The sequence below is a fragment of the Protopterus annectens genome, chromosome 6.part0, assembly GCF_019279795.1.
Source record: "Protopterus annectens isolate FY-2018-M chromosome 6.part0, PAN1.0, whole genome shotgun sequence".
NCBI lineage: Eukaryota > Metazoa > Chordata > Ceratodontiformes > Protopteridae > Protopterus > Protopterus annectens.
In genome coordinates this window covers 390867378-390890781 of record NC_056737.1, presented here as the reverse complement: position 1 = coordinate 390890781, position 23404 = coordinate 390867378, and the positions used below count along the sequence as shown (strand labels likewise).

General features: G+C 43.7%; 1 protein-coding gene across 7 annotated transcripts in view; it reads left to right on the top strand.

Moving 5' to 3' along the window:
* The window catches only part of RALGAPA1 (Ral GTPase activating protein catalytic subunit alpha 1), a 5382632-nt gene that overhangs the window by 813103 nt on the left and 4546125 nt on the right, over positions 1 to 23404 (top strand). For all 7 annotated transcript variants that reach the window (XM_044074134.1, XM_044074135.1, XM_044074129.1 and 4 more), the window contains exon 5: positions 2684 to 2727. In XM_044074134.1, the coding sequence (XP_043930069.1) occupies positions 2684 to 2727 (44 nt within the window). The remainder of the gene's footprint in view (positions 1 to 2683; positions 2728 to 23404) is intronic.

Below are 23404 nucleotides of genomic sequence, written 5' to 3'. Positions count from 1 at the left end.
TAGCTTTGGGATTCTACCCAAATGTAATGATTGCAGCAGTGTAACATGATGAACATAGTACAGTTTTGTACCTACCATAAATGTAGATGTTCGAGTGTTCACACTGCTGCAGAACTGGTTACCCTCCTTCCATCCCCTCTGTCGTAGCTGGACTTATCTATACCTTTCTATCTTGTACAACCTTTGTGGTGTATTTGCTTGTAACTGAAGGTATTGTTTTTATTTTATATATATGTTTTATTAGCAATATGTATTGCCTACCTACTTGGGGGCACCTGACATCTGGGGCAAGAAAAACTGAAGAAAATGGCGTCGGATGCATGTTATATACCCCTGGCGCACTGACATCAGGGAAGAAGCGACAGCAACCGACGCCGATCCAAGACTTTGAAACTCTGGCCGACTGCGGCACTGCCTGACGGCAGGATAACCCAAGTGTAATGACTGCAGCAGTGTGAACACTCTAACATCTACATTTATGGTAGGTACAAAACTGTACTTTTTGGTGTGTGTATGTTTTATTTACATATTTTTAGCCTTACTCTTTTGGGGGCACCTGACATCTGGGGCAAGAAAAACTGAAGAAAATGGTGTCGGCTGCATCTTTTATACCCCTGATGACCTGACATCAGGGAAAAGGCGACAGCAACCGACGCAGGACCTAAGACTTTGGAATTCAGGCCGACTGAGGGCAACCTGCCAGCAGGATAACTCAAATGTAATGACTGCAACAGTGAATACACTCGAACATCTACATTTATGGTAAGTGTACACAACTGTACTATTCTGGTATGGTAATAAAAGTTGAGTGCTCTATTAAGCCAAATTCCTAGGTGTCTGACTTTATCTACTGGTTTTGTGGATTCCTTGTTGTATTGAATAGCCCAGTTTTTGGGGTACTTTGGCTATTTTTGATTAATACCAAAGAGCATAGTCTTTTTGGAGTAGAGCACTGGGTTGTGCTGGCTTGTTCAGGTGAATAGGAGGCTAATGTCATATTCAGTTAAATATTTATTTATTTATTTTTTGGTAGATTAATTAATTATGTGGATTGCTATATTGTCTGCATAAGGGATGTAATATGGTAATTCATTTATGAAGGAGTAAAGTGTGGGAGATAGAAAATTCCTTGTGATATTCTTTTCTGTTGAGGAGCTGTAGATGATAAAGTAGAGCCTACCTGAACTTTGAAATATTTATTGTCATGGAGGATTTGAACCTTTGACGGTACTGGAACTGATGCTTGCATGTGATAGGATTCTCGGTAATAAGCAGTGTTCAGCTAAATCAAAGGTTTTGCCAAGGTTGATGAAGCAGCCTGTTAAGCCCATGTTCACGTTTTACAAAATATCGTTGGTAAGTATGCAAGTAATGGTCAGAATGCTACTACCTGAGCTGAAGCCATGTTGGCATGGTGACTAAAAGACCTGCTTTTCAGCATAACATTCTCATTTCAAAGGCGGTATACTCTTAAGTTTGCATCTCTCTCCCCTACTCAAAGAAGTTTGGATATTGTAGGACTGTTCCAGCTTTCTCAAGATGTTGGACTTGAGACTGGCTGGACTCTGGCAGCTGTGTACCGCAGGCTTTCCCAAGCTAATTCCACCTTTTTACCCAAAATCCTGTGCAAAGCTAGGGCTCCTCTCCAAAATTTTTTTTTAGCTGCCCATCAGTGTAATCACATCTTCTATTTCTTTCCTGTGCTGCTGTTTGCTATTTGGATTAATTTGATGATATTTTGTGTGTGCCTTCGTGTGTTTGCAAAATTTTCAGATTCTTTATCTTCCTGCCTCCTTTGAACCTCTTCTTTTTAAAGTTTAAGGTCAGTACGTATCTTGGTTAAATTGGTGACTCACTCCTTCTGCCATTGTACGTACTTTTCTCATTTCTCTCTGGTTTCTTTTCTCCACTTTGTGGGTAAATATCTGTTTGTGTAATATAATGTTTTTATCTAGTTATTTTTTTTTTTATCTTGAGTTTTCTCTACCGTGTGGTTAAGTGTTTAGAGAAGGTATTGTATGGATGTTTTTCTTTCAATATTTTCTATTTTTGTTTTCTACAGGATTTTTTAGCTGCTAAAATTATTATAATTTTTATGCAATGTTATGTTGCATATACCTGATCTTCTGTTGTTTTCCAGTGACAGGCTAATCTTCTGAATTCTACTTTATCAGTTTCATGGAGCTTTGTGCTTATTGTTGTAGGGAGGCATTTGTTGTTAGTAAGTTAAGACCGATGAGATAAAACTTCTTCTGGAAAAAATTAGATTAAGGCCACAAAAAACATGCCCACTTGTAACTTATAAAAGCTGTATACCTGGCGATCTTAGTGCTTGGTTTACTACCTTATGTGTTTTGCTGCTGTCTTTAGAGTTCTGTGTTTTTGTAGTTTGCGTGTGATGCAGACACCATCAGCGGTAGCCTTGCATTGCAGATTATGTAGAGTCAGTTAAGTAATGTATTTTCAACTCTAGCTGTATTAACTATGGTGATTTCATATTTACTTGTGGCATATAAGCTGTTGCCATCAGGAGACAAAAATCACCAAGACTAAAACAGTGTGTGCCAACAACTTGCTTAGAAGTTTCTAGCAAGTTGGACCGAGAACTCTGACAGAAGCAAATGAGGCAAAATGCACTTCTAGTTAAGATGTACATATATTAATTTGTTGCATTTTTTTTCAGGATTAATTTTAAAGAAACTCCTTCATACTGGAAACTCCTTGAAGGTATGCAAAATATTTTTTATAGAAAATTGAAGTGCATCTGTAATCATAGTAAGTTCTCCAGCCCACTTAAAAAGTTGTTTTGTTGATATGTAGCTTAAGATTTATGCATGTTCTTTGTGTTGTTATTGTCCTGTAATATCTTAATGAGGCTTTCACCAAGTAAGTTGATTTAGAATAAGATTTAACAAATGAAATTAGTGTGACAAAGTGATCTAGAGCTAACCTATTAAATTGTGTCAATTTAAATGAAAAGTTATTAACTGTTTGGTCTCGGCACAGGTCAGTACAGAGAACCAGTCCTTTTCATTGTCTTTGTGGCATCATAAAAGGAAAGGTTTTGAAGGAAAAACTTTTATATTTTTCTCTGGTGGCACCAAGTAAAGCAGCAATGTTGATGCCAAAGAGAGAGAGAGAGACTTCACAAACTGGAAGGCAGATTTGAAACTTGGTGACTAGCCCCATGAAAACAGGAGTTGCAAGGCTGGTATATTTGGGTTCAAAAGTGAAATTCCCACTACCTGACAGTGCTGTGACCTTAAGTTTTGATTGTTGAATTAAGAGGTGTAGGGGAGGGAGTAGGTAGAAGACATTTTGAGAAGTAATTTCAGATTTAGTGTTCCATGTTTTGCCAACTTAGTTATGGTCTTTTTGTTACCTGGTTACTTAAGCTACAGCAGTTAGGAGGAATAGTCTGTAAGACATGGTTGAATATGTTCCAAGCAGCAGTAAGAGCCTTGGAATAGTTGTATTAGATGACCTGAATGTAAGTGTGCAATGTGAGAGCAGTAAAAACAGCAAGGATGGCTAATGAAATACTGAGATTAATACAAAAAAGTGTAATCTGTAGAAAGTGAGGTTTTATCCCTCTCTGTAGACATTTCACCAGATTTCATCTGCAGTAGTTAAGATCTTGTTGTCATAAAGACAAGGATAGTTCAAGGAATTCTTATAAAGCATATGGCTGAGGACGCTTTCAAGAAATACAGCCATGTAGCCTATACAGGTGTGAGATTGGCAATGTCATCCAGTAAGTAGATTTTCTCCGCATATACCCGGTAAACTTTGTGGTCACCCATCCAGTTATGTAGACTGGTTTTAAAGGTTGCTAGGGAGGTAATCTGCTTGATCAGTAGTTCAGAGGACTGCAGAAATAAACATTTGTGCACAGTCTGCACCACATGCCATCTAAATAAAGTCTCGGAGTGTCAGATGAAAGGTAGGTGTGGTGTGAAGGAAACTTTTAAGTACTTTAGGAGAATCCATAATTAAAATGAGTACAGACTTTTTGGGAAAAAAATGAGTACATAAACAAAAGGACAGAATTTTGAATTGACAAGGTAGACATTTAAGAGGGAGGGAGAGAGGGAGAGAGATACATTATAGTTTTTCTTTAAACAGTTCTGGTGAGTGGCGCAATCTTCCTGAGCAAGTGTTGGTTCAGAAGGATGTGTTTTGTTATGGATCCTTGTTGTCGTAATATTGTCTACTGGGACTTCTGCTGCAGAAGGGTTGTGACTTCAAGAGTTTAGCGGTGGTGTTCTCTTTGCTAGTTGGACCCTTTCTTTGTGAGACTGCAGATTCCTCATGATAAAACCAATGTCCATCTACATGTTTTATTTTTTTGTTGTACTGTGAATTGCACTAAAGCAAGCTTTTTAAATATTAGTCTGCCAGTTTCATCCTGCTCCAGAATTGGCACATGTAAGTATTTCCCTGAGGAGTCTCTTTCCTGTTTACCTTTCTTTTATTGTGTTGCATGTAATTTTTTTTTTTGGTGAGTGGGGGGTTGGACAGTCTTTATATTTTTGGAATAGTGAATATATCCATTTGTGGTGGTAATGGGGGTAGAAATGAATAAATGTGCATCAGATAGGCAAATCCCTTCTAAGGATTACCATTCACAGTGAATTTCTGTCTGGAGCACAGCCACAACATCCCTAATTGTACTGTCTGGAGCATTAATCACAAGATGCTTAAGAGAAGGGATAAGTTCCATGAAGATGGTCTACAAAGGAAGAAACTTGAGGCATGGTCCATGTCACCATATTGTCAAAGAATTTGTTGCATGTTGTGGATATCCTCCTGGGAAAAGGAAGGAGACTCGTTTGAGAGAGGAGGAAGAAAGAGACACTAGGGTATCATCTGTAGCCCCAAATTCCATAGTTCTGTTGAGGGTTCTAAAACTTCTGAGATGCCTTTGCAGCATCTTAGCCCGCACACACCTGAACGTCCTGGTTCTGGCTATGCCGTTATGGAGGTTGCCATTCCTTTGACCTTGCACACGGTTTTCTGATCAGTAAGCCTTCACAAAGAGGTTAGTCTGAACACTGTGCCATGGACGACCTTATCTGATCGCATTTTCATTGTTTCTGAATGGGAGTATGGTATGCCTTCAGTTTTGATCATGGATGACATTGTAACAGGAAATTGGGGGGTTGGGACAGCTTTCTGCAGATGCAGGCCTCTCAGATGGCAGTCCCATCTTAAAAGGCCCAAATCTCCAAACATAAAGTGCCTGCACAGCTGAGTTCACTGCACTTACCTGGGCTTCAGGTAACAGGTGGACCCTTACAGTCTCAACTCCCCCCTCCTTCCTTCCCTCATCCCTCTCTTCCCTGCTCTCACCCCAGAATGGGTCTCCCTGTCTCAGAAGTACTTAAAAGTTTTTGCAGGACGTACAGTCAGCTGGAGACCAACTCTCAGTGTATGGAGACCCTCCTGTTAGGCAAAAGAAGGAACTGTCTCAAGAGATTCTGATTTTTCAGACAGTGAGGAAGAAGACCCTGGAGTGTATTTCCTCCGTAATCTCCCTTAGATTATGCAACAGACACTGAAGAGAAGTCCTCTGCGTCTATCCCAGAAGAAATCTCATTTGGTGACACCCTTTGTAAAATGAGAGTATTTTAGATGGGGGTTGTAAGGTATCCAACAGGAACACTTAAATCCCTGAGCTTAGAAGTACCCAAACCTGTGGTGCAATCTGTTCAGTCAGTGGAACAGAAGAGGATTCCTTCCTGTCTATCTCTGGGAACCAGCTGTCTCAAAGAAACCTGACTAGTTTCTATACAATCTGAGATTCCCAAAATAATGTAAGAACCCACCACTTAACAGAGTAGTGGCGTCTCTGGATCCAGAAAAGGTATCTAAGCTTATTTGGCCACTAATATTCTTTTCAGTGATCAGGAGTGCAAAATCTGATTGCGTTGGGAAGATGATGTATACTGTTGCTATCCTGGCTCCACCCAGACTGTTACTCAGTTGTGCAAAGCATACCATTAAAGATGTCTGTGATGGTGTGGATGCAGTATCAAGAGTAGATATGGGGCCTGTCATTAGAAGGCTTGTTTGTTTGAAGCTGTGTACCCTGATAGAGGATGGCAAGTTGTATTTCTCTCATCATGAAGCACAAGTATCCAAGAGAGTGGAAGAGAGAACTATGAAGTTTGTGAAACTGCTTTTTTTTTACCCCCACACCTCACCCCAAAATGTAACAGGAGTTTCTCCTGCAAATTCTTGACCCTACTGTTTCAGGCAAGGACAAACAAGTGAAAGGTAAATGGGGCCAGTTCAAGAAGTGATGGCAAGGAGACCAGACGGGAAAGCCTTGGGACTGTCAGGGCCACACCTCACAAAGTGAGCAGTGAAGACTTCTGAGAGCTTCTCCCTCCTTACCTCACTGTTATCCAAGACCCTATCTTAACACTTCCACACCCTAGAGAGACAATGTGTGAAGATCCAGGTTGCAGGTTATCTGAGCTCTCTGGGAACTGGGTAAAGGTACCAAAGGACAAGTTGATCATCCAGATGATCTCCCAAAGGTACTTACACAACTTTTGCATGAAGCCAATTGTGGTAGATATTCTTCATAGCAAAAAAAAAAAGAAAAAACAAAAATCTGTTCTCTCTCCTTTTATTGCATCCTATTTTAGGTATGCTAGAGAAGACTACCAAACGAGGAGCAAAGCTAAGGCCATTAAGCACTGATGGTCACCCTGGACCCCTAGGATGTCTGTCAACATATTGTTGTTCACAGGGACTGCAGATGATTTCTTATGTTCAAAGCAGGGGTCTCCCAATTACCAGTTTACCTTCTTGTGCTTTGGTTTGGCTGCTGCTTCCTGGGTTTTCAAAAATTGTCTGGCTTCAACTATTGCATGTTGCAAAACTAGAGAAATTTTATCTGCCAGACATAGGGAGTGGCCTCATTCAACCCCAGTCTCAGGAAGAGATAGGGAAGGCATTGTAATTCACACTGACTGCTTTCAAGTTTTGTAATTTCTTATTCTGCCTCCTCATGTCATGTCCAACACCATCCACAAAGTGATTTTCCTGGGAAACCTATTAGAATCCAGCTGCTAAAAGGTTGGCATTCCTTCCTTAGTGCAGGCTGGAGTTCCTGGCAGAGCACTTCCAAATGATGACCTTGAAGACACTGGTAACATCCAGTGACGACTTGAAGGCACTAGGCTCCATGGTGTCTACTGTCGTAATGGTAAACCTTATGGGGCTGGAGAAAGGGGAAACTCCATTGGTGTTTCAGAAATTCCTGGAGACAACGCAGCCAGTCCTAGGAGGGAGATGGTTCCCATTCTGCCCTGCATTAAATAGAAGCTGGAATGGTGGCCAAACAAGTCAGATAAGCATAAGAGTATCTTTTAAACAAGGCTTTCTTAATCAGACTCTGACAATAGATGCTTCAGATCTGGTCTGGAGGTTCCATTTAAAGTTGCTCAAGGTCCAGGGCATGTGGGAGCACTCTCGGAGAAAAATAAAAAAATCTGTATAAAAACATTAATGACCTTGATCCAAGCAATTAAGTAATTTCAGGGAAAAGGAGGTATTGTAGGTCTTAAGTAACAACCTAACATTCATGTGGTATGTCTACAAGCAAGCGAGGAACTAACCCCCCCCCCCCCCCCCATGCAGGCTGTCAGTGGTAGGTTGGGCAATAGCCCTGCAGTTTCAAATGACCCTAAAAGCATTCTGGATTGCATTTGAGCTATACTGAGTGGTAAACCCTCTGAGCAGATTAATAAGAGATCCTCATGGGTACAAGATGTACATAGTAGGGTTCCTTAAGTTAGTTTGCAGGTGTCTCTTAAGTTGACCATTGAAAACATTCTTCTCCAGAGCACTGTAAAAAGAAGCTTGGGCAAGGAATTCCTTCTTCTGCAGATGGAGAGACCATTTTCTGTAGGCATTTTTGCTGATCCCTCTTCTCCTCGGGGTTATCCAAAAAAGGAAGGAAGGAGGGGCCAGAGGTGGTGGTGATAACACCACAGCAGCACTGGCTCTCCTCTCTCATGCTGATGTCAGGGTGAAACGTCTTCACACTATGTTTGCATCTGAATCTCCTTAAAACAAGAGAAGGGGACCCTCATACATCCCTGCCTGGAGATTCCCCAGTTAAGAATTTGGGTTAGCTGATGCTTTCGCTTTTCATATATACAGATGACACAGTAGACATTGTGAGAGAGGCCAGGGAACTTGCTGGCAGGAAATTGTACCTGACCTAATGGAAGAGATTAAGTAGCTAGTAACAGAGGAAGATCCAAGGCTTAATTTCAGTCTCATTGTTTCCGGTCCAGCAATATCTTTCGAGCTGTTCATTTCAGGGGTGGCATAAGCCCGAGTAAAGATACATACCTTAGCCATCTTAGCTTGCATGCCTTTTGTCCCCTTCTACCGATCTCCCCCTCCCTCCATCACTGTGTAGCATTTTTGCAGCCTGTAAAGCAATTTCTAAAAGAGTACTGCACATGAAAGCATCTAATAAAGTCATATTTTCTCCAGTAGATCTTAACTTTGTGATAGGTAAACTTGCATTACCTCTCCGTGAACCAGCTCTTCTGTCTGTCATCACATTAGCTAGGAATGTTTCTGAGTTGCAAGCATTATTATATAAAGAACATTTGCTAAACTACACATGACAAAGATCCAGTGGAACCTGAAATCTCTTTGGTCTCAGCACTGTCACCCACTAGACTTCCAAATGCACTTCTTGACTTTTTTGAAGAAAGAGGTGCAGTGGTGGATTTCCATGCTCAACTCAGTCCAGGCCTGGACTTCCACCCACTTCCAACCAGGATCTACACACAGATCCATCAGATCTGGCTTGGAGAACATGGATGGGCTGCACAAGAGTTCAGGGCCATTGTTCCCCACAAACAGGTAAGAGAACACATCAGTGTCCAAGAAATGAAGGCTCTTACTCGAACCTTTCAAATGTTTTCTAACCTGTAGAATCCAGGACCTCTCGGGAGTTTCACAGGCATCATTAGCACCGTCATGGTACATCAACAAACAGGGAGGGGCAAGTCCTACTATCTGTGCAGACTGACTGTTCTGGCATGAAACCAAGCTGTAAAAGCAAATCTGCACTTACAAACTGTTTACATTCCATCCAAGGACAAGGTTCTTGCAGATTCTCTAAGCAGGTCCTTTGAAGACCCTCATCAATAGATGTTAAATAGAGAGGTTTTCCTGCACATAGTACCATAGGTGGAGTATCCCTCAAAATATTTTTTGTCTCCTGTAAAACCACAAGCAGCAAAAGTTGTTTTCCTCCAGGATTCCATGTCGTCAGCTCTGGAGGTTGGTTGCCCTGTCTTCCATGTGTATGTGTGCATATGCACGCACATGTGTGGGAGTGCCTCTATGCCCTGCCCATTTCTGTAATTCAAGAGGTTCTGTTGAAGATATAATGGGGCAAACCAAAAATCTTGCTGGTGACTCCCTTTTGGCATACACAGCTGTATTTTCTTAGGTGAGCATAGACCAACTGAGGTATTTAGACAAAAACAAACACCTCATGACTTCTGAGCAACATTTTGTGCCCTTTGCAGCCAAGAGAGGGAGGAAAAAAAGTTGCCTCATTACATTTCTTCAAGTGAAGAGAAGAAGAAAAAAATCTGCCCTTTTTACTGGCACACCAACCAAGTGACAAGATACATGACGTGCCCCAGCTCTTCAATGGAAGGCAAAAATAATAAACCCACAAGCCAATCAGGTTCTGCCCCCAACACTCCTTACACACATTTTACTTGGGGGGGGCTCTATTTCTTTTAGACTGTAGCAAACTGATCAAATTTCTCTTAATTTTTTTTTTCAACTTTTAAACTGTTGCTACAGTTTAGACCACACCGAGCTCTACAGCACTCAAGTTTTTACTAAATTAAAAAAAGAAAAATATATTTTCCTTTTAAACTGTAGCTACAGTTTAGACCACACAGAGTGCTGTAGTGCTCAGATTTTGACTGCAAATGCTGTAATGACTTTTAAAAGCTGGTAGGCATTAAAGAGTGATTGGGATCAGCCGATTACATACTCCAGCACTGTGCGCCTGGGGCTGTTGACCCTTTTGCCACCCTGTACCAGCTATGCTGCTTCCTGATGAAGAGCACTGGATATGTTTCTTAAAATTCCATCCTGTATGTGCATATTTTCCATGTATGAAATTTATATTTTGAGTAGTCATGACAATTTGTATTTACTACATTGTATGCAGTATTTTCATTGACTTTCTGTCTGGTCTACGCCTTTGTAATACTTTCATTATAAAAATTGAAAATGAAGACAGAAGATGGGAGCACAGTAGTCCTTATTTAATTAGCATAAATATTTTGAAAATCCCTGTTCATGTAGGTCAGAAATACGATAATTTAAGCACAGTGGCAGACATCAGTTTAGAGTGTGTGTCTACCAAATTCAAAAAGGATATCCTATAACCAGTATAATTCTAAAAGACATGCCAGTTCACTCCAGAGAGATCACTGTACCACTTTATATCTGACTGATTTGATCTATTATTGAGAACAGGGCTCCATTTCATAGCCTCCAAAAAAGCCACCTGAAACAACTTAAATGTTATAGGGCTGGAAAAATTCCTCTATTGAGAAAAGCTTCAGGATTTTATTTATATAGTCTCTTTTAAGTTATTTAGAAGTCGTCTCTGTTTGGTTTGTAATGCAGTATCTGATCCAGTTCTGTTTAAAATTGTGTGCCTGAACATACCAATGGGATATCAACAGATCAGGGTACCTGATGGTTAAAGTAAATACCAATAATAATTGCATACTCTCATGATGGGTAAACCCTAACCGGTCTTCCATAGAGACAGGGTCACATTAAGAACAAGTCTCTCATTAATGCCCAAACTGGTTTGAGTTTATGTTGAATCAAGCTATCAGTCTATCTATTTTCTATTCAGATCCTTAAAACCAGGGAGAGGATTCTGCATACTCTGGACATGCGTAGGCAGCTCAGGTACTATCCTGAGTAAACAAAGTTTTTAAGAAGAGCACAGCAGCTGTTTATTTCTTGTGATGGGACGAAGAAATGACAGTCCACGTCAAAACAGACTATTTCAAGGTGATTGTCCTTGAGTATTGCTTTTTGTTATACTCACTATGGAAAATCTATTCCAGGCAGTATCAAGACACATTTTTGAGAGCCATGGCATCTGTGATACCATACTAGAAATGGGTGGGCTCTAGAAACATTCTAGAGGAAGCAGCATGGTCCACTGCATATATTGTTACAAAGCATTACAAATTGGATTCCTCCTGCAGATCCAGGACTGGCTTTACTAAGAATATTCTCCAGGGGCCTTGTTTTCCTCCTCCAAGGCTTTGGTAGTTCATCTGTATGTCCTAAAGGCTACTTCAGCAGTGGTAATGAGCATAGTACAGTTTTGTAGTTCCTTAACAGTTCAAATTCCACATGCAGTAGCCACACTCACTTTCCATCTCCCTACGTCTGTATATAGTTTGTTGTTGGAATATAAAGTTTAGGTTTACTGTTGTATCCCTTAGAGTATTAGGATGTGTAAACTCTTTGTGGGCAAGAAAGTCCTGAAAATTTCTGCACTCTACTGATTTCTCTCAAAGGGTCTGACCAACCCACCAGTCAAGTTATGGAAGGGAGCCAGAGCTTTGTAAACTTGGCTAGTTGTTGCAGGATGCAACCCATATAACCTAAAGACTACTGCAGCAGTGTGGAATTTGAACATCTAATGTTGTGGTAAGTGGAACTCAGCACATTGTACTTTCCTGTTCATCTTGACTGAGACAAGATTGGTACCCATGCCTACCTTAGAGGCATATGAGTTGCACTTAAGAATCAATTGGAAAAATCTCGAGCTTCTTAGTATTGGTTCTGAGCACTGCATATCTTTATTTATCTGAAGGGTTTTTCTGGTTCAACTACTCATTAAATTCTCTAGAGAGCTTTACACTTGTCAGGTCTGTCAGCAGGCAAGCAGTGGTAAAATTAATGCTTCAGCTTTTTCGTTCTGTCATTTCAGTATCCTTTGCCATGTTACATAATTTTTTTCTGCCATGTTACATACATAGCCTTAGCACTGGGCTTCTGTCATGCCTGATTTCTATATAGCTGGATTAGCAAGTTAGCCCAACAAGGGGAGTATGACATATTTTGAACTTTTGGGAGAAGGCTTTCCGTCTTCATCCAGGTAGGCTGCTGCTGGTAGAGGGTGTTAACAGTTGAGTTAATCAAATCTGAAATATTGCTGATACTTGTGGAGACCAAAAGGCAGGAGACTTTAATGAAGAGCTCATCTGGTGTGAAAACTGTCTTTTTCCTTGGCTTCTGACACTTCCATTAGCTCTTGGCTAGCTCTGAATTTGGGGGAAAAATCTAGCTTTACCCAATTTTCATTCCATTCATCCACTCAGTGGATGAGATGTATTTTTCTGTATTTGTTGCCAAGTGTTACAAGTCCGTCATGCTTGGGTACCAATACAGTTGCGCTGTTCCACTCACTTTGCAATTCTTCTTTGACCCATATTTTGAACATTTTCTCTTTCTCTACCTTAATTGTTTGGTGTTAGAATTTTTGATTCTTGGTATGGCTTTAAATTTGCTTTCGCACCAGCCAAGACTGTTGTGTTTTGCTGGATTACACTAGTTCTTATAGTCACCTTTGAAAATGTCTTTTTCTTGAGTACAAGTTCCTTTACTACTTGTTTTTGAGACATTGATAACATCTCCTTTATCTTGACCTCAAGGTATGCTGTGGGACTTTAACTGCCTCTGCAAGCATACTACAGAAACTTCAGATCCAATGTTGGCTTTTTTTGTCCAGTTCAACAGTTGAGACATTTGGTTTATTGGATCCGATCAGATCCAACATCAGTGCTTTTCAAGAGCTTGGATCCAGGGCTCTGACTCCTCCCACTCCCTTTGGGTTGCCAGATTACCTCAGATCTTGTTTGCTGCTTAATCCAGCAGGATGTGCGATTCAAGGGCTCTGATGTCTTCAAGTGATCAGCGTTTTTTCATAGACATTTGCCAGTCTTTTTTTATCTATCTTGTTAGTTTCCCCTTGTTGGAGCTTTTGCTCATAACTTCCCCTTTCCATATTTGAAAAATAAAATCCTCATGCTCTGTTTTTTTCTTAGTGGAATTTATATTAGTCTTGATACCTGTTACCTTCCTTAGTATTGTTTATTATTAGGGGCAATTATTGCTGTTATATTAATTGCTCTTGTGATTATGGTGTAGTAGCGGTTTACTGTTGTTTTTTTCCCAGTGTGTTAAACAAGGCCACTGGGTTTAAGCAGTGCTTGGACCGTAGACACAAGATAATGCCACTGAGTCTGCAGTCTTTGTGCCCCTACTGTTTAGGGGTTTCACATCTAGACTCAAACTGTGAGACATGTGCTTCTTTTGGAGCTTGAACATTACAAGGGAGCAGAGACAAGCTCGTGCTGAAGGGCCTTCTTCCAGGCCAAGCAGGGAGCTTTAGTGCCTCTTTCCTCAGAAGTTTCTTCTGCTGCAAAGGAAATTGAGAAAGCAAAGGTTCAAAAAGAAAAAAAGGAGAGAGAAAAACTTAAGGAAACTTGTAGAAAAAAGTGAAAGAACAAAAGAAGAGATGAGAAAAATCCAGAAAAAGGTTGCTGGAACCATTGGAGCTTTTCAGCTCAGACCCAAAGCCAGTGAAGTGTTCAGATCCAGAGCCTAGTTGAGTCCAATCACCTTTCCTCCCACTACTGTTCTCACCAAAGCCAGTGAGTCCAAGGCTTCATTCCTCTTTCCTGCAAGAGAAGTGCTCTTCTCTGCCACCTTTGATGGCTTCATTCTTCAGGTCCTTCCATTCGTCGAGGAGTCCTTCAGAAGCTGACATTGACAGGATGATGTGGAAGTTCTTTCAGATAGAGATTACAGTGGAGAGGAAGGCATCCTGGTGCCAACCCCTTTGGGGTCTACGGGGATGACCCCAACTCCCCACCACTGGTTTCTCTTATTCTTGTCCGACTGTTGGATCCAAAGCCCACAGACCCAGAGTCTGCCCACTAGAGCACCAACGTAGGAGCTGATGGCCTTTTTTACTTCAGTTTCCCTTACTGTCTTGACTCTGGCCATGTTGGATCAGGATGAGTCTTGGAGCCAAAGTGTGGATGCTGAGGGATGGAGTCTACTCTGAAATTCTTGGATCCATCCTTTCCCCTCAGTGCCTTGCCTGTCAGCAGCTTGGTGGTGTCAGCCTCAGAAACTGGTTGGGTTGGTGCAGAAGGCACCTGACTCTGGCCCGCCATGCATTGGATGAGCTCCATTGATGCCAGTTTTGTCGTCTGCTTTTGAGAGAGTGTTCTCAAAATCTAGAGAGGAGATGTCTGTATCACAGTCAGCCCCTTTCTGAACTCCTGCTTCCAGATCCGCTAATCCTGATTCACAGAGACATTAAGCCCCCCTTCAGCCTGAGTTCTTGCCAGACGATCTCTCCCTCCAAGGGGAGATCCCGAGGAAACAGACTTGTAAGAGGAGACATTTGGACTCTTCACCAGAGTTGGTTACTGAAGACACAGATTTTGATTGGGAAGAGAGTTCCCCATGATCCCCTCTGGAGGATGTCTCCTTTGGAGACTTCTTGAAATTAATGAAGCAAAGGGGGGGGGGGGTTGGTCTTCTGAAGCTCCCTCTCCTAAGGAGTCTGTTTCTTGTGATGCTCGGGGCTAGTTCATTTACTCCCCGCTGAACTAAAACACCTAGTTTTTCAGCTGGCAGAGAAGGAACCTGATGTGGTGGAGCCAATTCCATAAAATGACTATGGTTGTTGGGGTAGCCACAGAGAAGGAGCTGTCAGAATAGAGCACATCTCTTCATCCCCCCAATAAAGAATTTAGGGCTTTAGACATATTTGGGAAACCGATGCACCTTTCAGCAACTTCCACACTCCGAGTGCTGAACTACCTAGCTCACATGGCTTGCTTTCAAAGGGACGTGACAACAGAGTTGACAAAATCCCTCTTGTGTAATCTATCTGCAGACAGGTAGAAGCCAGTGGAGTCACAGTTGTCTACTGTCCAGTCAAGGCCTAATGTAATCGCATCTGCTTTCCAATGCAGCTGATGATAGTCCGGGCAGCAGGCACCGGCATTGCTGTTTGTTAGCATGCCTGGATGCACCTATGTGACTTTGTGGAAGGCTTCAAGACATCATTCAGTAAAGCCCTCTTTGATGGTTTGACCCTGTTTTTGACCTTAAATAAAGGAAACACTTACCAGGAGCAAGCAGGAAGGCAAGTCTTTGTCTGCAGTCTGAATATGCTTTTCCACCTCACAGATGACCTCCTGAAACCAGAAAGGGGGGGATAAATGCGTTGGTTCTGAAAATCCCAGTGTCGTGGCCAGAATGCTTATGCAGACAGACCTGCCCCCTCCCAGGCAGAGAGAAAAGTAATTTTAATGGACATCACCCTAGACATAGAGGTGGACCACAAAATCAAGGGTCCTTCAGCAATCCAGAGTACTCTGTCTGCATCAGGTGGCTTCAGGTATCCTTCATCATCCTTGTCTCCCAGCAAGACTTACTCTCCAACTTTTGGGTTTGATGGCCACTTTGAACATGCTAGCTTCTCAAGCAGGGTATTTCTTAGTCCTGCAGTGGGCAGTGTCCCTACAATGGTCCTTGATGTCACATCCCCTTCTCACATTAATGTCTCATCCCAGTTTACAGGAAATGTATCACTTGGTAGTTGACCTTCCCTTATAATGTTGTGGGATTGACTGTTCTCCCTGCCACCTCTGGTAGTTACTGCATCCATGGATGCTTCCCTTCTGTAGTGGGCTGCATTTCGAGGGAAGACTGTTCAAGATTCTTGGTCATCAACAGAGACCAGCCTTCATTCACGTCAGGGTTTTGGAGGTGAGGGTAGTCCTCCTAATGCTACAGGCTTTTCAGGACTCTCCCTGAGATTATGTCTATCCAGATGGACAACGTATTAGTAGTCTAGCGCATTAACAAGCAGGGAGGAACCCATTCTTATCCATTGTGCTGCAAACCCACAAATGTGTGACAGTGGGTGATTTTTCTAATTGCTTTGCACATCTTGGCGACTTCCAGTGTTTTGGTGGAGAAACTGAGCAGGTTTATTATTCTACCACACAAGTAGTCCCTCAGACAGTGACAACATAGACTTTCAGTTACTGGTGACAACCTTACTGCGATCTTTTTGATATGAAATAGTTGACTTCATTTGATCTTCAACCTGTGGGTTACGGATCCGTAATGGATCTGACTTGGCCACATATCCAACATCTGATCCTTAGCCATAATGCTCCTTGTCTCTCTCCTCCTCCCAGATCTCATTTACCGCTGAAAAGTAAGCATCGTGGTCTGAGTTCTTAGTGAATTATTTGGGTAAGTGGGGGGTTTTGGGCTAATTTCTCTCTCTATCTCTCTCTTTTGATCTTTTTCTATCTCTAATTTCTACCTCCCCTTCACATAGGTCGTCTGTTAAAAAAAAAAAAAAAAAAAAAAAAAAAAAAAAAATTAATCTTCCTTTCTGATCTTTCCTTTAGAGCATGTGCGTGTGTTCCTGTGTGTGTGTGTGTGTGTTCTGGGCCTGTCTTGGGATTATGGCACGTACCCCTAAGCCAGGTATCAGAAAGTGCACAGAGTGTGGCCATAAGCTCTCCCCAGCCGATGGGCACACTCTGAACATGGTGTGCCTGGGGGTGGTCCATCTACAAACCTCCTGTTCTGTCTGTGCCGGGTTTAACCCAGGGCACTGAAGGACAGGAGGGATAAGTTCATCCTGAAGGGCCTACTTCCCTCTACAGGGAAGGTAGCCCCTGTGCCCCCGGCTCCTGGTTCAGCTGAAGCTTCTACCTCTTCCTCGAACTCTGGGACTTAAACTCCCACCAAGAAGACCGGGAAGAGAAATCAAAAAGGGACAGGCCAAGGAAGTGGTCTCCAGACCGCTCTGCTCCAGTCCGGCCACCGACAAAATCTAGGCCAACTACTAGACCAGGATCTCCCGGGCTCCACTATCTCAGGTTTTCCCCCAAGCTGGAGGAGTCCCGGATTCGGTCTCCCTTGTGGGCTTCCCCTCACTGTCACTCCAGACCGGTGTCGGTAGCCTGCTCCAGCTCCTCCAGAAGCCTTAGTGAAGTGGAGATTGATAGGATGATGCGGAAGTTCATCTGCACCCAGATCCAGGTGGGAGTCTTGCCTGCCCTCTCTCCCTCCAGAGCAGGGAGCTCACAGTCATTCTTTACCCTGATTACTCCTTCTCCAATCCGGCTTTTGGTTTCAGAGCCTCTGGATCCAAGGACCCACAGGGTCGAAGGGTCGGTGCCGAAGGTACCTTGCACCACAACGCCGGCCATTGCCTTGAGCGTGTCTGATCTGACCGGGTCGGATCCGATGAGCTCTCGGAGACATAGCCTCTTGTCTCGGATCCAAGGGGTTGTAGGCTCCGAGTGTGTCGGAGTGCAGTCTTCCCCTCTGTATCTCTGCACCTGGAGTCTCTGCTCTGCTCTGACTCCTCCATCGGGTCAGAGGGGGACGGCTCCTACTGGCCTTTCTCAGGATGTCCGTTCTCCCTCGTCCTTTGATGTGGTGGTGAGGGTTCTCAAGATTTCGTCAAGACCCTTGACCATCTTGTTCTCAGACTCAGCCCCGACTCCCTCTGTTTTTGGGTATGGTCCTAGCCATCCTGCCATCTCAGAGATAGCCAGTCTCTGTTTTGCCTCAGGAAGCTCCTGCTTGGGAGCAGCAGGACGTTGGCGAGTCCTCCCCAGAGATTCCCACTGAGGAGGTTCCTCGCAAACCCATGTGCCCATGTGCAAAAGGAGGCACTTAGACTCCCCACCGGAGTCACTCACTGAAGACACCAATTTGGAGGAAGAGGAAGGTTCCCCCCGATCACCCACCCCCGAGGATGTCTCCTTCGGAGATATCATGGAACTCTTCCACCAAAGGGGGGGGGGGGCTGCCCAAAAAAACAACCTTGGACGAATTGGTGTTTCTCGAGGCATATGGCGCAGGCCCATCTACTTCCATGGGTGTCATCTCAGTGGATCTCATAACATCTTGGCGTGGAAGGAACCACACACAGTGGAGCCCACCCCAAAGTGCCTGGACAAAATTCTTAACCCCCCACTTCGAATAGGACGTACTGGAACTAAGGGTCCCCGGTTGATGCTATAGTGGTGGCAGCTGCTACTAAGAAAGAGCTCACTCAGGAGAGCTCTTTGGTCCATCCTCCTGCTGAGTCGAAGTCAATGGAGCAATTTGGGAACCGGGTGTACGCTTCAGCCGCTTTCTCAGCACTAGCGCTGAATTACATGGCACATGTGATTTGGCTGCAGCGAGACCTAGTGAAGGAGATCGCTGAGTCGACCCCTGAGTCTGTGTCGGCGGGAGACAAGAAGACGTTTTCCGCTCGTATGGCCACTCTGAAGTCAGTCGCTAACACCTCCATGCGTCTCCTCTCCCATGCTACCGAGGGAGCAACTAGGGCAGCCGGTATAGGCGTTGCCATCAGGCAACATGCCTAGCTCTGGCTGTGTCAGTTCTTGGAGCCCTTTTAGACATCGTTCACCAATGCCCCGTACGACAGTTCCTCCTGGTTTGGGAAGCCAGTACGCTAGACTTTGGTCCAGAGTGAGAAGGATGGTAAGACACTGTCTGCTGTCGGGATCCGCTTCACCTCCCCTCAAAGATCCTTTTCTAGGAATCAGTGAGGGGCTAAGAAGATGTGGTTCCAGAAGTCTCTGTCATTTTCTCGGAACACTCAGGACTCGCCATCCTCTAGAGGCAGAGGGGGTTATGATAGACGCCACCCTAGAGGCAGAGGGGGTCCGAGAAGTTACGGGTCTCAAGAACCATTCTCGGACAGACCCCGCACAGCAACCCTGAAGGGCTGCCTGACTGCTCTTCTCTGGAGGCTGTCTGGGGCCGGTTATTGCTACACCCAATGGAAAGGGAGTTCATAACAACAGATTGTTGGGTGTTGCAGATCATATCCAGAGGCTAATTATTCCCGTTTCTCGAATCACCCCTTCCACTAAAGCACCTCCCAGATGTCCCATGCCTGCAAAGGGAGGAAGCAGCACTAGAAATAGAAAAGCAGCTAAAAGAGAGTCATCCAACCTGTTCCCCTCGACCACTCCGGATGAGGCATTTATTCCAGGTTCTTTTTAGTGCCAAAGAAAACCAGGGACCGAAGACCCATTTTGGATCTGTCCACCTTGAATCTGTCAGTTGCCAAGGCAAACTTCTGGATGGTCACACTTCACTCCATCTTGCCCTTCCTACAGGCGAACGACTGGATGTGCTCGATCGACCTCCAGGATGCATACTATCATATCAAGATGGACAGACTGTCTTGGAGGTTCCTCCGCTTCAGGCTAGGAGCCAATCATCGTCAGTTCAGAGCCCTTCCCTTTGGTCTCACTACAGCCCCCAAGGTGGCCATCAAAGTGATGGCAATAGTAACGGCTCACCTGCGGCTTCAGGGTATTCGGGTTTTCCCTTACCTGGATAATTGGCTCCTTGCTGCCCCTTCCAAGCATCAACTTTGCCAAGCCAGGGATCACTTCCTTCTCCTAGCACAGAGGTTGGGCATCACCATCAATCTCAGCAAATCATCGCTGATCCCAGTTCAGACCTTAGACTTCATTGGGGCTCGGTTAGACACTATCCAGACAAACGTTTTCCTTACTCCAGACAGGATACACAGCCTGAAGCTGCATGTTCTTTACATCTTACAAGCTCAATCTCCGACAGCAGAAGCAGTACTGCGGGAGTTGGGGTCTATAGCGGCCACTGTCAACCTGCTACCCTTGGTGCGCTTTCACATGCGGATTCTTCAGTGGACTGTGGCAGATCAATGGTCCTTGTTAGATCTGCCATTGTCTCATCCTGTTCGAATCTCCCAAGTGTGCAGGGACTCTCTTTGGTGGTGGATTCATTCCCCGGACCTAGTCCGGGGACGTCCCTTTCTCCCATCATTCCCCAAGATCATGGTGACTACAGACACCTCCCAGCTGGGGAAGGACAGTTCAAGGCACGTGGTTCCCATCCGAGACCAGTTTGCATATCAACATCCTGGAGAAGAGGGCAGTGCTTCTCGTGTTGCAGGCTCTTCATGCCCATCTTCCTGTAGGGATGTTTGCTATCCAGACAGACATGTCTGTGGTCTGGTACATCAACAGATTGGGGGGAACCAGATCTTTACCCCCTTTGGCGTGAAGCCATGAGAATTTGGGAGTGGGCGATCCCCACCGGCTGTTCTCTGGTGGCAACACACATTCTGGGAAGGTCCAACATTCTAGAGGACAGACTCAGCAGATCAATCCTGATGTTTTACGAGTGGTCTCTGAACCCTTCAGTGGCGGAACAGATCTTTCAAAAGTGGGATCAGCCTTGCTGCCATCTATTTACATCTCCTTCCAATGCGTAATACAGTGAGTTCTTCACTCTGAACCCTCCTCAGTGGAAGCCCGCAGAGACCCTTAGATTCATGCTTGGCCTCCCAATCTTGTATATGCTTATCCTCCTCTACCCTTGATACCAAAATTTCTTCAGAAAGCTTGCAGGCTGGGGAGCTTCGTGATCCTCATTGCCCCATTCTGGCCTCGCCAAGTCGGGTTTCCCTCTCTATGGTCTCATCTAATAGCTCCACCATGGACATTGGGACATTGGATCCAGTACCAGATCTCATTTCTCATTCCTCAGGGATTCCCCATCCAGGCCTGGACAGTCTGAAACTCCCAGCTTGGCTGCTGCAGTTCCCATGATTGTTAGGACTCCTGCTTTATCTTCTACTGTTAAAAGAATTCTGGTGGAGGCTCATAAGTCTTCTACCAGGAGGAGGTTGTACCATAGCAAGTGGAAACGCTTTTTCTGTATGGGCTTCACAGCGTGCATTGGATCCCTTTACTGCTCCAGTTTCTGCCGTGTTTGAATTTTTGTTGGGGATTTTTCAGCAAGTTGCCAGTTCGTCCACAGTTTCAACTGGCTGCAGTTTCTAATTTTCATGTGGGGGAAAATATGACTTTGTTGGCTACTTCTAAACTTTGCAAGACCTTCCTTAAGGGTACCTTTCTTCTGAGACCCCCGGTGGAGAATCCTACACCTCCGTGGGATCTTACATTAGTGCGTCAGGCCTTAGTCTTGTCCCCCTTTGAACCTCCAGCTTCAGTAGATTTGCAGTTTCTGTCTTGGAAGACTGCATTTTTAGTTGCAATTACTTTGGCCGGGAGAGTGTCAGAACTTCAGGCACTATCGATCTAGGTCCCTTATGTGATTTTGCGTAAGGATAGTGTCTCTTTGCATGGTAACCCATCTTTTCTTCCCAAGGTAGCATCAGAAGCCAATATTAATTAGATGATCAATCTCGCAGTCTTCTTTCCAAATTTTCAAAATAAGGGAGACTATAAATTACACTTGTTGGATGTACATAGACAATTACGATTCTATTTGCACAGGACAAAAGCCTTTCGTAAATCTGACAGTTTCATTTCTTACTCAAATACCTTGTTGGAGAAACCAGTCTCCTAAGTTATTATCGCCCACTGGATTTCCCAGTGTATTATTCGGGCGTATTCTACACTATTTCCCCTGTTAGGTCAGGTAAAAGCACATTCTACCAGATCTCTGGCTACTTTAGCAGCCTTTTTGGTCCAGAGTGTCGTTGGATAATATCTGTTCTGCAGCTACTTGGTCCTTATCTCATACCTTCATTTCACATTATAAACTAGACATCGTATCCAGAAACAGGGGATCCTTTGGGTCTGCCGTACTCCGGAATACCCTTCCATGAGGGCCTCCCAGGTGGATAGTAGTTGTGGACTCTGTCCCATGAAGTCAACTACTTCAGATAAAGAAGTTATGTACTCACCATAATGTTCCATCTGAGTAGTTGTACTTCATTTGTCTTCAACCATCCCTCCCTCCATCCCCTGTCCCTTGTCAGCACTGTGTTGGCTATATACATGTATGGAAGTTGGACACTTTAGGGATGTCATTTGTCATACTTTGGCTAAAGAAGTTTGAGTTCCCAGTAGTGGTAAGGTCTTGTGAGGTCGGGTATGACTAATGGATTGGACAGTAAACTCTGTCTGAAGGGAGGAAGAAGACTGGGCATTATGCGTAAAGGGAGGAGCTTTGAGCTCAGATCAGATGCTGGATATGCGGCTGACTCTGATCCGTTACAGTTCCGTAACCCACAGGTTGAAGACAAATGAAGTACAACTACTCTAATGGAACATTATGGTGAGTATATAACTTTTTTTTTTTTTTATACCTATACAATAAGTGCAATGGTTACTTTACTCTGATCCCTCCACAGAGATGGACACTGAGGGCCATTCTAGTCCACAGTTACCCCTGAGCCTTCTTTCTGCCTTTTCCTCTGTTAACAAAGTTGCTTCAGAGTGCTAGGAGTTGCAAGGCTAAAGTTATCCTCATTGCTCCCTTTTTATCCCTGGTAAGTTTGGTTCTCCTTTTTCTGGCCTCATCTAACACATCCTCCTTGGGTATTGGACCCTCATCCAGACTTCTTGTATCACCCATCTTGTCAGTCTTACTGGGACTGGAAAATGCTGAAGTTAACCACATGGTTTCTCCAATTTTACCAGTCGCCAGAGATGCCAGGCAGTGTGCCCCAGTCATTCAAATGTTATCCTCCTTACAGAAACCAAATACCATAAAAAGCTTCATTGTAATGGAAAGATTTACCATACAAACTTCCTTCAGGGGTTTAGACCCTTTCTCAGGTCTTCTTCTATCGATTTTAAACTTTCTGGTGGAATTTTTCTTAGACCAGTTTCTCAACCATTAAGGTATAGTTGGCAGCCATTTCCAATTTTCATGTGGGACAGAATCAGACTTCTATTGCTTCAAGATTTCCAAGGTTTTATTTGAAAGAAGACTTCCTTTTAAGGCCTCAGGGATGTGATTCTTCCTCTAGATATTACTGTTTTGCGTCAAGAATTGATGCAACCTTCAGTCAAACCTGTTTCTGCTATGGATCTAAAAAATATTTTCTTGAGTACTTTTTTTTTTTTTTTTGTGGCTGTCATATCTGCAAGGAGGATTTTGGAGTTGCAAGCCTTATGTTAACCCTCCATATCCTTTTTTATTTCAGTAGACTTTAACTCTTCCAGCGTTTTCCCCAACATTCTCTAACAAAGGAGAATGTGCGTTGTGTTTGCTAGATGTTCATCATCAACTCGGGCTTTATTTACATAGGACAAAGAATATCACAAAATCTGGCTTACTCTTTGCCTTTTAAAAAGCTAAGTTGGGTCAAGAAGTTTCTAGATAAAGCCTTTGAAGATGGTTGCACACAGATCAACAGCATGATTTTAGGTCTCCCATTGTAAAAACAGAAACTGAGAAAAAGGAATACCTTTTATTTATT